Below are 16,600 nucleotides of genomic sequence, written 5' to 3' on the forward strand. Positions count from 1 at the left end.
GATTATATATATATATATATATATATATATGTGTGTGTGTAAAACAACAAATCACAATCGGACTGTATCCCACCTCTCTGAGACTGATTTATCTTCATATTCTAGTTCAAGACTAGCACATCTGAACAAAGACCATAAATAGTATCTGAAAGGTATGAACTGCTGCCAGTGCAAAGCTATAAGACACACATTTCTCATCGTTTCTTTGATAATAAATGAGCATAGGCAAAGTAAGTCTGTTACTTGAAGTTCAAAGCCAACCTAACCATTTAACGGAATCCTCACCAGACTGTGCCACAATATTTATGCAAAAAAAGTCTTGGCTATGGATATCCAGCGAACGCCCTAAGGTTAGATGAATTTTTTATCCATGGTCAGGAACTACTTTGCTCTAGGTGCAAGTCATCAAAGAATTGCAAGACACAATGAAAACAAAAGTGTGAATGCCAGAGCAATGAAGGCCTTTACAATGCTCTCATGTTGTTTTTGTTTTATGGACAGACAATATTTGAAACATTTGGCATGTTCTTGTGTTAGATTTTCATTTTATGTATAGGCAGTATTTGAACCAATCGATGCAGAAGTTATCAATAGCCCTATTGGGCCGAAAACCAGCTGAATTTTCCTTGTTCTGTTCACTGGAAGAATGAAAATAAAGAGTTAGGAGCCAAAATGATGTGGTGGAGATCTCCACTGAGGAGGAAGAATGTCTACCTCTTCAACCTCAGAGGTCAGTGGAATCTGACACACCATTTCAAGGAGAGGAGCAAACATAAGCAAGTCAGCTCAGCGACTCTGGTAAGAGCAAAAAACACTCCTGCCTGTTAATGTTTTGCTCTGTAGGCAGTAAGGTTAGAGCTCAGGCGGCATCTCGCTTCTGTGATAGCAGAGAAACCTACAGAGCAACCGCTTACTTACAACTTTAAAACAACATGGTGGCAGTAGGAAGGATCAAGATGCCATTTACTATCCAAAGAAATCCTCCATTTTAGGATTTGACCCTTCACACAGGCAGGAATTAAAATGTGGAAAAAAATGCCAGCGGATATCAAATCAAGGCGCAGTCATTACATAAAAAGTACTAGTACGTAATGGAGGGGATCCTTCTGAACATGTAAAACTTGACTCCAGTCAAATTTCAATGACAATAGGGGCTACCAACCTTCAACAATCTATTCAGAAAGATTGTAGTTATCATCAAGCAATCGTTTGGTAGCCAGGGGATTTTCCTCTCATGATGAAGCCCACAAAACCACCCTTACCTATGTTTCTGCATTGTGGCTACGCTCAACATGCAAAATGCACATCTCCTCTTATTGTCCCAGAGAGGGAAGACAGAATAAAACCACAAACATAGGTGCTGGGGAAGGGGTTGTGTTATGCGACGTTTAATAGTTCTTAAACCTATACTAAAAGACTGACTGTGCCTTCCATATTGGTAATTGCAAGTAGATGGATTTTTTTCTGTGACGCCATAGTAACGGAAGGAATCCTGATGCCTTCTAGCTAACTGACGGGGTAAAAAGCAAAAACAGTAGGTGGTAGTCCTCAGGGTTGCCATTTCACCCCTGACTCGCAGACATGCAAACACCTACAGTATGTTGTAATAATACTCTTTTATGGCCATATACTAGAAAGATAAAAATCACATTTAAGCACGCAGGAAGGAAAAAAGACATCTGTGTCCCAGAACTCACAGTGTAATAAGTTCAAAGACAGAAAATGATTTTTTTTCTGCTGAAGTCATTACAAAAATTCAGAAATAAATTAAGATCTGAGGACATGTAAATCCAAACTATGTTTACACACTTTCAAAGGAAGTAAAACCAGTGAAGCTCTGTCTCTCATGCTCTTTGCCCCAGAAGCTACTGCGATGGAGCTAAATTGCAGACATGATCAGGAATAAGTAATTATATACCCTTGCGCCATTGCATTAAAAGGTATGCAGGGCTTGGGCGTCCACGGCACCAAACTTCAATCACCACCAACCAACACCTGGTTTTGAGGAGTAAGTCATACCGAAGCTTGGGGAAAAAAACTTTTTGAATGTTCAATCAACTAAATCGTGAACACATTATGTAGAAACCCCTCTCTGTTGGACTGCATACACATACATATTTTGCTTTATAAAATGTGCACACCACAGTCTCCTGTCTCCTCTACTTTGTCTCCCACACTAACTCTGCACATCATGTTAGAAATGCTGATCACCTTTTGCATCACTGACACAGCACTAGTCTGGATCTCATTTTACTAGTGAAAGTATTCCTACGTCGTATGATGCTCTTAGCATTCCACACTTGCACTGCCACTAGTAGACACTACCCAAAGGATTTTTCCTAAATGTCCTCCTGTTTTAATTCTACAGTATATTTATATGCGACCGTATCACCTTTTTCAACGTTTGCAACATTCTACAAAGGTGACATGGAAATTGATTTTTCTAAACATCTCTCTCCTCTTACCTAAAATCTCCAATCTGACTAACACCACAAAATAGCTCTTCACTCACTCGTGCTGATCTCCCCAGAAATAATAGAGAACTACTGCCCTGCACCTAGTCCGATCAAGGACTGCGCACGTCCCATCCCACACCTTGCTTGACTCTACAAATATAAAGTATTAAAAAGTACTCATTGGTAATATCTCTGATAATATATCAACACTCATTAACACGTCTCAATGTCATTTTTATCACTGTCAACATTCGGTTATACTCTATGCCTTGTTCTGTTAAGAGTTTGTTAGAAATACTACTGTTTGGAAAAAAAACTCAAAGATGATAATATAATGTTATTGCTCTCATTAAGCTCTCAAACAACATTTCACTTACCCACTTTGATGAGATGAAGTAGCTGCTCCGAAGGCGCGCACACAGTGTTAGGCTTTACCTCATTTATCAGACCATTGGCAAGGTTGATGTACCCGTCATACAACAACTGGCTGATCATAAGCTTATAGAGCTGATGACGATCTTTCAGTGTGATCCTTGATCGATACATGATGTGGTACAGATACTGTACTACAAATGATAAAGATGAGAAGAATTACATTTTTTGCATAAATGACCATCATGTAAAAGAATCACACACTGAAATTATTAGTCAAAACATATAATCATAGATCCAAATGTGACAATGCTCAATTTTTCCATCACCACCTACACACACAGTTCTAGTTCTGATATGCAGTAGGTTAAATACAGCAAATTCTGTGAATTATTTTGTCAGGCGATAGATTACAAAAGAAAAAACAATTTCCTTTGAAATACAGTAAAATAACAAAAAAAGGCAAAATTCTGTTTTAGCTTTAACTTTCTCGCCAGCCTGATGTAATCAAAATAATTGATATTAAAAAATACATATGTATAAACATACATGGGGTGGGGCTTTGGGTCACGCCTTTTCAACTACTGATCTGTCAAAACGCCACTCTTAGTACTGATCTGTCAAAATGTCACTCACAGTTTGCTTCGGCCTATCACAGCATGCAGTTGGGGAAATGGTTAAGCCAACTTCAGCCACTAACTGTCTTGCATTGTGAGTGACAACCTTTTGCCTGATTACATCCACATCTGCTTGAAAAGAAGTGTGCTTCAGGGAGAGCGGGGATCTGGGATGGTGGATTAAACTTTATTTTTTTAATTTGCCAACCTTTATAATTTTTTAAGGGTGCCTCACAGCTTTAAGTGCTACCAAGTCACTTACTTCCTGCTCTTTCCAAATGCATTCTGTTTTCTAGGGCTTCACCAGTGGAGCATGGTCCATTTATGTAAGCAAGTGGGACTTGCTTTGTTCCATATTACACACAGCATGCATTATTTCAATATGCATGCTGTGCAGTTCAGCCCACATCAGTGGTTCCTAACCTTTTGGCTTCTGTGGCCACCCCCTTAATCATCATAGGAATGCTGGCACCTCCAATAAATCATTATTGGAATTTGGGGACCCTCACTAAGTCATTACAGGGAGCTGAGAACCACGGCCTAATCATTTTCAGTGCTTTCAACCACAAAATACACACGCAAGCGTTCAAACAAATACACAAATGATGAAATACTTATTTAACCGCATCAACGCCGTGCAGATTTCCGCGGTGCGCTGAAGATTTAAAAAACCCGCGGTTCATGACGAGCTTAGCTCATCATGAGCGTACGAGAGGTGTACCTCATGACGAGCTGAGCTCGTCATGAGCATCGAAGGGGTTAAATCACAAATAAATATAAAGATTTCAGAATTTTTGTCCATACTATATTCTGTTTGGGTTCCTTGCACTTCTCCAAAGATTCAATCTACCTTCATTTTAGCCTCCAATTTCAAATACCTTCACATTTACAGAACGCTTTACATTTTTCAATTGTACATTTTGCTTTTTTATATATACTTTATTGATCTGCTAATTGTATTTAATTTTCTAAGCAGCTGAGGACCACCTGAGCAGGCTATGTGGACCCCCATGGGAACCTGAAGCGCCTGTGTGAGTGCTTTGCTATTGCTGGTTTGTCAAAAGCCGACTGCATAAACAAAATCAAATTACCAATCGAAACCGAATGATGGGCACATTTACTGAAGTCAAAGAAAAAAACTCACTATTGGGCTTATCTTTGTTGGTGAGAATGGAGAAATAGCAGAACAAGCAGTATATGTCTATATCACTGCCTTAGGAGGAAGAGGTGGGGCATGTCTCAAAATCTCGTTTCTCATTTTTAGGTCTCACTGGTGTTAGCAGCGCGAAGCGCTGCTTCCAGCGAAAGACCTATTGTTGTTGGCTTGCCGGGAATCTGAGACAGGCGATGTCAAACACTACCACACAGGCGTTATTTGTCATGAAACCTGAGCTTTCTTGCCGGCGTGTTAATAGTATTTTGTCTTCGTTTTTGAATGATAAAATTATCGGGAGCTATAAAAGTCAGCGAAACAAATCTGAGTTGTTTCTATCACGTCTCGTGTTCCAAATCAATTACCGGGCAATACAACGTGTACCGTAGATCAATTGCACATACTGTCCCTGCAAGAGCATAAACCCTGCTGCCTATACCATAAACATGGGTACTTCCGGGTTTCCTGCGGAGCGTCAGGTGCAGTGGGAGCAGACCAGACTCGCGCATGCGCACATCCCACATTGAGCTCACCTTTCCCTCCTCCTCCTGCACTGGGCATCTCGTGCCTCCTGCTCCAGACATCGTCGCTTCCGGGTGTGCATTACCCCCTGAGTCTCTCCACCTCTAGTGCGCTGTTCTCTCCCTTACCCGGCGTTATGAACACCTCGGATGAGGAGAAGCAAATGGAGCTGCTGGCCAGCCTGAAAGAGACCGGTGAGCAGATCGGGAGGGAGCGTCCACCAACTCCCTCGGCCCCGCCCCACGATCACAGGGAATTCACAGCCGGGAGCATAGCGTGCAGTGCAACACATCTATTGTACTAACTGCAGAATGCAGTTGATGGTGTATTGAATTTACGAGGAGCAGCATTTGAAATACAATGCAAATATTGCAGTCATTGGGTCCATAAAGCATTTCAAGGAATTAATTGCAATATGCTCTGAAGGGATTCAGCCTTTACGTGCAGAAAGAAGCCCAGGTGATCCCCAAGGCTTGTGCACAATGGAGTCGAAAGGTTGTGTATGATGTTTGCAGAAGGAGTTCGAGGACCATAGCCACCTTGTCTCATCTCACATAACTTTTAATTCTCTTTCCCGTATGGTTAGTGTTTTTAATTCGCAACATTTCTGCATCCAAGTGGCTGTGCGCACGAAGGTGGTTGCTGAGAAGGGGCCAGCTAGGATGCGTTCTGCCTGCATGTATAAGTACCAGGACTTTAAGCCCTTTTATCGTGCTACTCACCGAAAAGCACATCGACGCCTCGTTAGGGGTAGTAAGCGCTATATAAATGGAATTAAAATGTAAATGTCCTGTTCACGGCAGAGATTATTTTTTTATGGGATTTCAGTAAAACGAATGCAGATTTATGTCACCGCCACAAAACGTCACAAGAGGGCGCTGTGTGCACCAAAGAGGTTTAAGAATGTCGGCGTTGCTAGGGATGGGGTGGGTCTAGACATCACTATGCCTGAAAGTATGCTCAGGGCGTTGTACTTTATTGCACTGTCCCGGCTTCAATTACTCAGCCCTAACTGCTGTCCTGGAGTCATCCAAAGCGCCTAGAAAGAACTAACAGCACGGTATGGACATCAGGCGCTTTGAAGCCTCAGCACAGTTGCAGCCTCCGCTCAAAACAATTCTTGTTTTAGTCTTGTTATTTCAAATGAAGAGGTCTTTATGTGCAAAGTTGTCCCTCGTGCAGGTTACAGCAAACACTTGAGTGGAGGTGGAAGGATACATCCCAAATAGCTTCAGGTGTAAGATGATGATCAGCTGATTGAGCTGCCCCAAATTAATACTAGCTCTGTTTGACAACTACGGTATCAAAAGTAGGGTCTAAAAAAAATGGCGAGCAGAAATGTTTTACAAATATATGTGAGCCTCTTTTCATGTTTTGTGACAGGAATAACTGGTCATGGTCAGACCTAAAGGCAGCTAGGCCAGTGTACATGTGAGGTACTAGACTCTACCCCAGCCCTTCCGGTCTTTCAGAGACACTCACTCGGCAGAGGTTCTTGGGCACTTTTGCAGACTATGCAGCAATCTTAGCGGACTTTCAGAGGCACATACATGTAAATGAAATCCCCTTTAACCATCTGTGACTGAATTTTCCCCAGCCCCACCAGCCTTTCAGAAGGCGTTTGGGAAGTACATATGGCCAGGCAGTCCCTTGTGATACAGATGCCCTCTCTCACTGCATGTCAAAGCCCCCAAAACATGAATACCGTCTGACCCATGGAAGATATTTATAGTAATGTAGTCTCTGCCAGCGACATGTCACTCACCCAGAAGGAGACCCTCTTACCCACGGCCCCTAATTAAATTATGATACGGTCACCTGCTCCCCCTGTAATGGCTGCAATTGGTTCAGCCCCTGCTGGTTCTTTTAATCTCATCGGACCCCAGGGAGTAACCCCTAATGGTCTAAAATACACACTAAATGAATTACACGCAGATTTCAGAAATCCACAGGGGAGTGGCGAGATTGGGAGGCCTCACTCTCGGGTGCTTAATTCTTACTGCGTGGGTGCTCTTTCAGAAACTGGAGAAATAAATACAGAGTTGGTGTAGTGTCAACGAAAAGTTGTAACAAAACTGAAGGGCAAAACACGTGTCTTCGAGTGATTTAATGGAGCAAAGCCAAAAGCAGCGCAACGATTCCACTTATAAATACATTTCTCAGTCGCAACACACACGCCTACACCCCCCCTCTGCTGACATCTGCACGTAATCTGCAGGTCACATGGTTGATACATGGCAGGGCCAGTTTAGTCTTTTATTCCCAGGTTCCATGAGGTCGATAAAATAAGTACAATTAAATAAGGGAATTGAAACACCATTTATATATCCAAGTACAGTGGCATTCAGTCACTTATAAACATGCATCAATGGTTTTATTAAAAACACTTGCCCACACCCCCTCAACCTCACAACCCCTCCCCCTCACCCCATCACCCTCACCCCCCCTCACCCTCACACACCCTCACTCACCCTAACACACCCTCACCCCCCTCTATGCTATGTTATGCCATTGGATAGCAAAATATAGCATAGTATAACAAAATATAGGATAGCAAAACGAAACATAGCATAGCATACAGCATCACTCCGCACCACCACAGCATCACTCAGGGGCACCACAACATCACTATGCGCTACCACAGCATCACTGAACGCCACAGCATCACTCGTTCGCCACCACAGCATCAATCTGTGCAACCATTCAACAACACCTAGTTCAAATATGTTCTCTCAATGTTTCAAGCTTTATTACAAATGTAACAAAAAAGATTTTAATATTTCACTTCTGTTCTTGGATTTTCGTCACAATAAAATACACTGAACATAATAACAAAAGTTATTTACAAAAGTTTAAGCTATTGCCATTATAAATTACAAAAACTTTTATTTAAGTATTAATTATTTAAGGAAAATGAAAAGCCATTGTTATTTGTAATATCAATAGATGTAAGTCACGTAAATACAACACATATTGCTATAGGTGTCACATTTGCGAAAGTTATAACTATTGGCATTGTAAATGACAAATCTATTAATTTCACTATTTCAAAAAATAAAACCTAAATAAAAAAATATGTAATTTCCAATACCAATAGCTCAAACTTTCCTAATGCGAGACCTATTACATTGCAAATGCTTGTTTAGACAAGGAGAAGGTTTACCGTTACCTATTATTTCCCGTGTCAAGGCGGCGGGCATAGGAGGATCAGCCCTCATTTGGCTCTCGTCCTTTCTGAGGGACCGGACCCAGGCGGTTCATCTTGGGGAGTTTTCAGCTACCCCCTGTCAGGTCCAGTGCGGTGTTCCCCAGGGTTCTTCTCTCTCTCCTTTACTGTTTAATCTGTATATCGCTCCCCTCATCTTTGCTCTACAGCAACTGGAGGTCTCGGTATATAACTATGCCGATGACCTCCAGCTCATCTTTAATCTTTCTTCTACTCCTGACTCTATCTCTAATTTCCAATCTATTCTATCTTTCATCAGGGACTGGATGAACTTCAACCACCTGAAACTCAATCCCGATAAAACGGAACTTGTGGTGACAGGTGGTTGCTCCAGTCCCTGGAATTCTCTTTTCTGGCCCCCCTCCTTTGGCTCTCCTCCTACCCCTGTTTCCTCTGTGAAGACTCTTGGTATTAAGCTAAATAATCAACTTACTATGCACTCCCAGATTGGTTCGGTGGTTTCTTCTTGCTTTCTTACTCTCCGTACTATCCGTTCTATCTCCCGTTTCTTTTCTTTCCCTGCACTCAAGCTAATTATGTCCGCACTGGTCCTGTCCCGCCTGGACTACGGGAACATTTTGTACAATGGCATCCCTCAGTACAGCCTCCGTAAACTGCAATTAGTGCAGAACCAGGCTGCTCGCCTTGCTTTCGGTCTTCCTAAATTCCATCACACTTCCCCCCTCCTGAAAACTCTTCACTGGCTCCCTGTGCGGGAACGCGCCCTGTTTAAACTAGGCTGCATGGCGTTCCAGGCCAGGTCTGGCCTGGCCCCCCTATTTATATCTTCAGCCATCAAGGCTTATGTCCCTGGCAGAGACCTCCGCTCTTCGGCACAACTCCTCTTAGCTGTACCCCGTTACCGAAAAAAAAAACTGGGTGGCTCAAAATTTTCCACTCTTGCCCCCATGTTTTGGAACTCTCTCCCCTTTCATCTGTGGTCCCTCATCGAGTATTCCGGCTTCCGCAAAGCTCTGAAGACCTTTTTATTCCCTCAGGCTCTTCTTTAGTAAATTACCTGTCTTTCAGTTGCCGCCTTAGTTACCGTTCTAGCTCAGTTGGTTGCCTTTTACTTTAGCGCCAAGAAACCGCCCAGGTGTACGTTGCGCTTGATAAATATTTTAAACTTAAACTTATTATGGGCTTTCACCTGTTTATGCACAGTTTCTAACAAGCATTGGCAAATCAACAGATTTCGCGAATGCAAAATCTATTAGTGTTGCCAATGTTTTTCTACATGTTGCACATCAGTTGAGTTGCTGTGAAACATGCCCTATGGTTAAAAAAGTGCTATGCTGCAGCAGCTCGACTGCTGAGCAACATGTAAGAACATTTCGACAAAGCCAATGGATTTTGCATTGGCGAAACCCATTAACTTTGCCAATGCATATAGGTGAAAGCCTATAATAAATAAAAGGTAAATCTTTTCCTGGCCTGAAAAATGAGAAATAAATATTTCTTTCATTTCTGGAGCTGCGATTACCCACTTTCATGTTTTTCGAACGGAGTTCAAAGACGGCCATCATAGATGTGTTGTGCTTTTGGGGACAGACAACTATGCAGCAATACTGACCACAGTGGCTCCTACCCCCTTCCCTCTGGGTTACTTCCTCATTCTGTGCTTTTCAACTTGCCCGTGAAATAAACTGCACTTGGCTTCTATTTAACCAATGTTACCTAAAATACTCCTATAAAGACTGTTGATGTTTCAATGAGGCTTGCGAAATTAAAAGACCTGCAGTTTTGGTTCCTTTTGTCAGCAGTCTGAAATACAGGTGCACGTGAAACAAGCTGCAAGGAGCCCAATGTCTTATTGTCTAATAGAAAACGGGCCAACTGGGGCAGAAACACTTACAAGGGAAGTAGAGTAAACACTCAGACCCACAAGATGGAATGTTGACATTGCTGCTAAACTAAGTTGAAAAACATGAAAACATTTAGAATAAGCATTGACACATAGGCTAATTCTTGAATTATTTTTCAGTGACAACTGCGTACGAAAGTGAGAACAGGAGTTGAGTGTGTGACATTCTGCCACATGGATACCTATACCCCAAGAGCAGATAAGGGGCACTTCAGCATCAAGCCTGAACTCCTCTGAGTCCTGGCTAGATAGAAAGCACACTTATCAACAGGAGATGCTACCATCACTTCTTAGTGAGACCCTGTGCTGTTCGTACTGCAGATCTTTACCTGGTAACAATATCAGCAAAGAGACCAATGTTTGACTGAGCAAGAAGACCGAACTCTCTTTATGCAAATATAAGGGCTTGAATGGTGCCCGCATGGACACATCAGATTCACAAAAACCACAAAATGCGTTTTGACATACCACCACAGAAAACCTCTGCATGGTCTCAGCAATACATAAACAGCCTTACGCGTCGGTAGGTTGTCCCACACATCTTCCTCATTAAGAGAAACAATACTGCCAATCTACACGTGCCTAGTAAAGGCATTTACAGTATCCACATGCTCCCAGTAACAGCATCTTCTGTGTGCACTCTCAAAGACACCTCATCAGCCTGACTTGAACAGAGTCTTTGGAGGAGGAGAGGGGAGGTCAGATTCCTGTAGTGAAGGAGTATGCACATGTCCTTTTTAGGTCTCACCTGGCGCTGCAGCGCGCATGCTCTGCCCGCTCTACGAGGGCTTCTTAGAATCGATACGGATTCAGAAGGGACTTAAAGCCCCGCCCCCTTTCCCATTGGCTTGTGTCATCGTTTATGGTAAACAGTGGCGCGTGATTGGAAATCGGGCTGCTTGGTTACCGCCGTGTCAAATTGAGGACGTCCCATCTGGACAGGCAGACGCCATCTTTGTTTTGCGTGACGTGGGAGGGTTCGGTTTATCAAAAACGCTGGCTCGTGATTGGAAATCGCTTCCATTGAGAGCGCTTGGCCACTTTCACTTTTAAAGCACAGCCGGGCAATGCGGCCGTTTGTATGTTTCGACATTGCAAATATTTTCTAAGGCAATCCTGGTTATTCCAAGGCACAGAAGTAGGTGTCTCTGCGTGTGATATCGCAAAGTGCTTCACTTGGGAATGTAATAGTAGCCGACTGCAATCTGGGTTAAAAGCCGGCCGAGCGGCGGGTAATTAGAGCTCACTCGCTGCTGCAGGACAATTTGGTTGACTGTAGCTCACCGGAGCTGGCACTGCTCTTAGGAGCAGCCCCCACCTCACCCCCGCCTGGAGTGGAGCGCCTGTTGAGGACGTGACTGCAATTCGCCCAATCGAGGGAGCATAGGTATCCCGGTTTCACGGACTTACACGTCCGTTCATACGTGTTTTCAGATTACTTCTGAAACACTTTTTGAACACATTTTGAACCTTCCTGGCTGTCAATTAATTTGAAGAACCCGTGTCTTACCAGGTTGGAAGTATCACCGGTACTGCAATTCTCGCACCACAGATTTTCCCCACTACAGCCCTGAAGAGTCACAATTTCATCGCCTTGTGACAAAACATGTGTCGGCTGGCTTTCCTTTTTGTATTGATCTGGTTTGATATATAAATATCTGATGTCAACCTTCATATTTTCTGAACGAAAAGTACTTAAATAGCATTTTTTTACACTAAAACCATCTACCTAAACGTGTGCACAGGACTTAGTTCTAACTACTTGTAATAACTGTTCTTGTGTGCTTTTAAGAGAAGAAATGCTGCGAGGAACCGTTTTTTTTCAAAGCATGGCTAGATTCTCCAAGCACTTAATCTGTTGTTGCAGTTTTATTTCAAGTTACTCCAAAAAGTCCCACAGTTTGCAAAAGCTGGTTTCAGATTCTAGGGGACGTGTCCTTCTACTCAGACTGGGGGGATGGGGTTCAGTTGCAGTCCGAGGCAGCATGCTTTATTTTCCCAGCTGCAGCACAGAGGTGCGACTCTGAGACTTGGTAAGTGGGTTTAAAACATAACCGTGATTATAATCTTCCTGCCGGAAAAAGGTAAGAGTTGTTTGTGTTTTCTGTCAGGCAATTTTAACTCGCCATGTACTAGAGCGAAGGGTTAATATCCTACTGTAAAGAACACATACCATGTAAGGATAAGCAGTGAGTTACTGCTTTTGTCACAGAGATTCTTCTGGTACTTTGGGGAGGATGGTACAGCGCTGTGTATTTAGAATTAGCATTGGTTTAAAACTTCCTGCTGCCGAATTACTCGTGTCCAGGTGTATGACATTGTTCTGCATTCTGTCCATGAATTTGAATTTAAAATACTTATAAAGCGCGACATTCACCATGCGGTTTCTTGGCGCTATGGAGGCTTTTAGGGGTCTTAAAATAGCAGAGGAGAGGCCGTAAGAGCCGATACAAGGAAGGAAAAATATGAGGACAATTTACAGAGGGAAAGCCTGATTGAATAGGAAAGTTTTGAGGTCTTTACGGAAAATAGGATAGTGCTTGGCCAATCGTAGGTGGTCGGGGAGGGAGTTCCAAAAAGAGGGTGCCAAAAATGAGAAGTTGGCTCCTCCCCACTTTTTGCGCTTGTAGCGGGGTACCTGCAAAAGTGATTGAGATGATGAGCGAAGCTCTCTAGCGGGGATATACTCCCTTATCAAGGAGGCAATAAAGGCGGGAGCTGAGCCCTGGCGCACCTGGAAGACCATACAACCGGTTTTGAAAAGGGATCCATCAACGGTTGTTTTTGCATTTGTCACCCCGAGTGGGACGGGTATGCTTAGACGCGAGTCCTGTGCTCTCCACGCCCCTGGAATCAAGCTATCCTGGCTGAAGACGGCTGATAGCCAGAAACCGGTCCTAGGATGCTTGATTCCGGTCCAGGGAAGACATGGCTTGGCAGTTCGGGCTGGACTGTTCCCAAGAGGCACAGGGTCAAGGCTGATTTGCATATGGCCATGTCTGAACTGGGGTGGTGTGGTGAGCAAATAAAACGATGGATTTAGGCCCAGATCTCTGTACTGGGGTGAATGTATGACATTGTTCTGCATTCTGTCCATCAACTGTTTTTAGGTCTCGCTGAACCAATGCGTAAGCATTGTTCAGCGAGATTATAGTAAGAGGCTTTCAAAAGTTTACCCAAGCTGCGCATTAGGTGCAGTTCATGTGAGCCAGATCGCACATCGCACACCATTTGTCTGAGCCTCGGCATCAGACTTCAAAGGAATGCCCCCCCCCCAATTAAGACTTCAAGAGAATGCGCTCCCCCGCCACAGCAATGCCGTGAGCTTGTTGAGGCTGCATCCTAGCCCCACTCCTTTCTGCTCTCACACTTTTTTTTTTTATGGAACGGATTCCTAAATCCACTGGGTATGAGCAGCCTCGCTCTCTGTGCTCTGCTATTTTGCTATGCTCCTATACATAGTTGAATTTATGCCTTAAAAGCGTGCAAATCTCTGTTTTGACCTCCCAGATCAGCACTGTCACTTCTGAACTGAAAGCGTGCCCCTGAACTGAAAGCGTGCCATGCGAATTGAAACCCTTTTGGTGTTCGCCCTCCATCAGACTTCAAAGGAATGCGCTCCCCCGCCTCCGCCACAGGAATGCAGAGAGCTTGTTAGCCTAATTCCCACACGCCCCGATACTCTTGTTTTTTTTTTTTATCAGTGCCCTCTGCACGCCGTGTTACTGGGGTCATTTATTGCATGGTTTAAGGCTAAAACCACTCTTCCATGGCCTTGTGAAAAACTTTGCACTTCACCATGGGTGAGAACCCGCCGCAGTGTATTTTCATGAGTTACGCATTCTTAACTGAATGAAGAGCATGGTCTTGTGGTGTGCTTCTAACTAGCTATGTTCACTTGCTGGAAAACAGAGTCTTCTTTACAGTGTTAGAAGGTGACCGGGCAGGAAACTGTTGTGTACTTGGCCATTCCTTCTTTATTTGCTGCACACTTTTGTATTCAGTACTTAGCAAGCTACATGTCAGAAATATGTGAAACCATTCCTCCCACATATTTGAATGTAGGTATTTTAAAAGGCCGATTAGATTCGGCATTTACCAGACAATTGCATTTATGGCCATAACACAGAAAATAATTGGGAGACGTTAAATCAGGCTGTGCGGTGGGTCGCTAAACATCTTGAAAATCAGAACATTCAAATTTAAAACATAGCAATGCTTAATAAAAAGTAAGAGCCGCTGCAAACTCATAGTTTACCGTGCCTGCAATGTGAGAGTTTAAGAGTCTTGCACTCCTAGAGTGGTTTAGATGTGTGTTTAAAGGAATAACTGCAGAATGATTAATTAGCAAAAGTCCCTCTTCATACAAGCGAGGTGCCCTGCCTGAGAGCTATATTCGTCTCGATATCGCACGTGCTGCACTAATGCGTTACAGGATCTGCCTTGACAACGCTGAATGCACAATTGGTTTGGTAAATGATGTGGCAGTAACATCAGTGATTGATGCCACCGCGTTTGTGTTGCTGTCTTTCGTTGCATGATTGTCGGTGTTTTCTACTATAGGCCTTCCGCCATGAAGACAATATGCTCTGTTGGAGTCTTCATACTATATGGGGAAGGGGTCTCGCCCTCACTCTACCAACCTCACTCTACCGCCCGCACTCACCTCACTCTACCGCCCGCACTGTACCACTCTACCGCCCGCACTCTACCACTCTCAAGCCCGCACTCTACCACTCTCAAGCCCGCACTCTACCACTCTCAAGCCCGCACTCTACCGCCCTCTCTACCACTCTACTGCCCTCACTCTACCACTCTACCGCCCTCACTCTACCACTCTACCGCCCTCACTCTACCACTCTCACTCCCTCACTCTACCGCCCGCACTCTACCACTCTCAAGCCTCACTCTACCACTCTCAAGCCCTCACTCTACCGCCCTCACTCTACTGCCCTCACTCTACTGCCCTCACTCTACCGCCCTCACTCTACCGCCCTCACTCTACCGCCCTCACTCTACCGCCCTCACTCGCCTCACTCTACCGCCCTCACTCTACCGCCCTCAATCTCCTCACTCTACCGCCCTCACTCTACCACTCTTCCGCCCTCACTCTACCGCCCTCACTCTACCACTCTACCGCCCGCACTCTACCACCCGCACTCTACCACTCTACCGTCCGCACTCTACCGCCCTCACTCTACCGCCCTCACTCTACCGCCCTCACTCTACCGCCCTCACTCGCCTCACTCTACCGCCCTCAATCTCCTCACTCTACCGCCCTCACTCTACCACTCTACCGCCCTCACTCTACCACTCTACCGCCCTCACTCTACCACTCTCACTCTACCACCCTCACTCTACCGCCCTCACTCTACCGCCCTCTCTACCACTACCGCCCTCTCTACCACTCTACCGCCCTCACTCTACCACCCTCACTCCCTCACTCTACCGCCCTCACTCTCCTCACTCTACCACCCTAACTCTACCACTCTACTGCCCTCACTCTACCACTCTACCGCCCTCACTCTACCACTCTACCGCCCTCACTCTACCGCCCGCACTCTACCACTCTCAAGCCTCACTCTACCACTCTCAAGCCCTCACTCTACCGCCCACACTCTACCGCCCTCACTCTACCGCCCTCACTCGCCTCACTCTACCGCCCTCACTCTACCGCCCTCAATCTCCTCACTCTACCGCCCTCACTCTACCACTCTTCCGCCCTCACTCTACCGCCCTCACTCTACCACTCTACCGCCCGCACTCTACCACCCGCACTCTACCACTCTACCGTCCGCACTCTACCGCCCGCACTCTACCACTCTCAAGCCCTCACTCTACCGCCCACACTCTACCGCCCTCACTCGCCTCACTCTACCGCCCTCAATCTCCTCACTCTACCGCCCTCACTCTACCACTCTACCGCCCTCACTCTACCACTCTACCGCCCTCACTCTACCACTCTCACTCTACCACCCTCACTCTACCACTCTACCGCCCTCACTCTACCGCCCTCTCTACCACTACCGCCCTCACTCTACCGCCCTCTCTACCACTCTACCGCCCTCACTCTACCACCCTCACTCCCTCACTCTACCGCCCTCACTCTCCTCACTCTACCACTCTACCGCCCTCACTCTACCGCCCTCACTCTACCGCCCTCACTCACTCTACCGCCCTCACTCACTCTACCGCCCTCACTCACTCTACCGCCCTCACTCACTCTACCGCCCTCACTCACTCTACCGCCCTCACTCACTCTACCGCCCTCACTCACTCTATCCCCCTCACTCACTCTATCCCCCTGACTCACTCTATCTATCTATCTATCTATCTATCGCACTTACTCTATCGCACCACCACAGCATCACTCAGGGGTACAACAACATC

At 45.1% G+C, this 16,600-nt stretch overlaps 1 protein-coding gene across 3 annotated transcripts in view; it reads right to left on the reverse strand.

Annotated features, from left to right (window-relative positions):
• The window catches only part of CSTF1 (cleavage stimulation factor subunit 1), a 118,339-nt gene that overhangs the window by 21,311 nt on the left and 80,428 nt on the right, over positions 1-16,600 (reverse strand). For all 3 annotated transcript variants that reach the window (XM_078652009.1, XM_078652007.1, XM_078652008.1), the window contains one exon: positions 2,834-3,022. In XM_078652009.1, the coding sequence (XP_078508135.1) occupies positions 2,834-3,002 (169 nt within the window). In that variant the 5' untranslated portion in view covers positions 3,003-3,022. The remainder of the gene's footprint in view (positions 1-2,833; positions 3,023-16,600) is intronic.

The sequence above is a fragment of the Lissotriton helveticus genome, chromosome 7 (assembly GCF_964261635.1).
Source record: "Lissotriton helveticus chromosome 7, aLisHel1.1, whole genome shotgun sequence".
Lineage (NCBI taxonomy): Eukaryota > Metazoa > Chordata > Amphibia > Caudata > Salamandridae > Lissotriton > Lissotriton helveticus.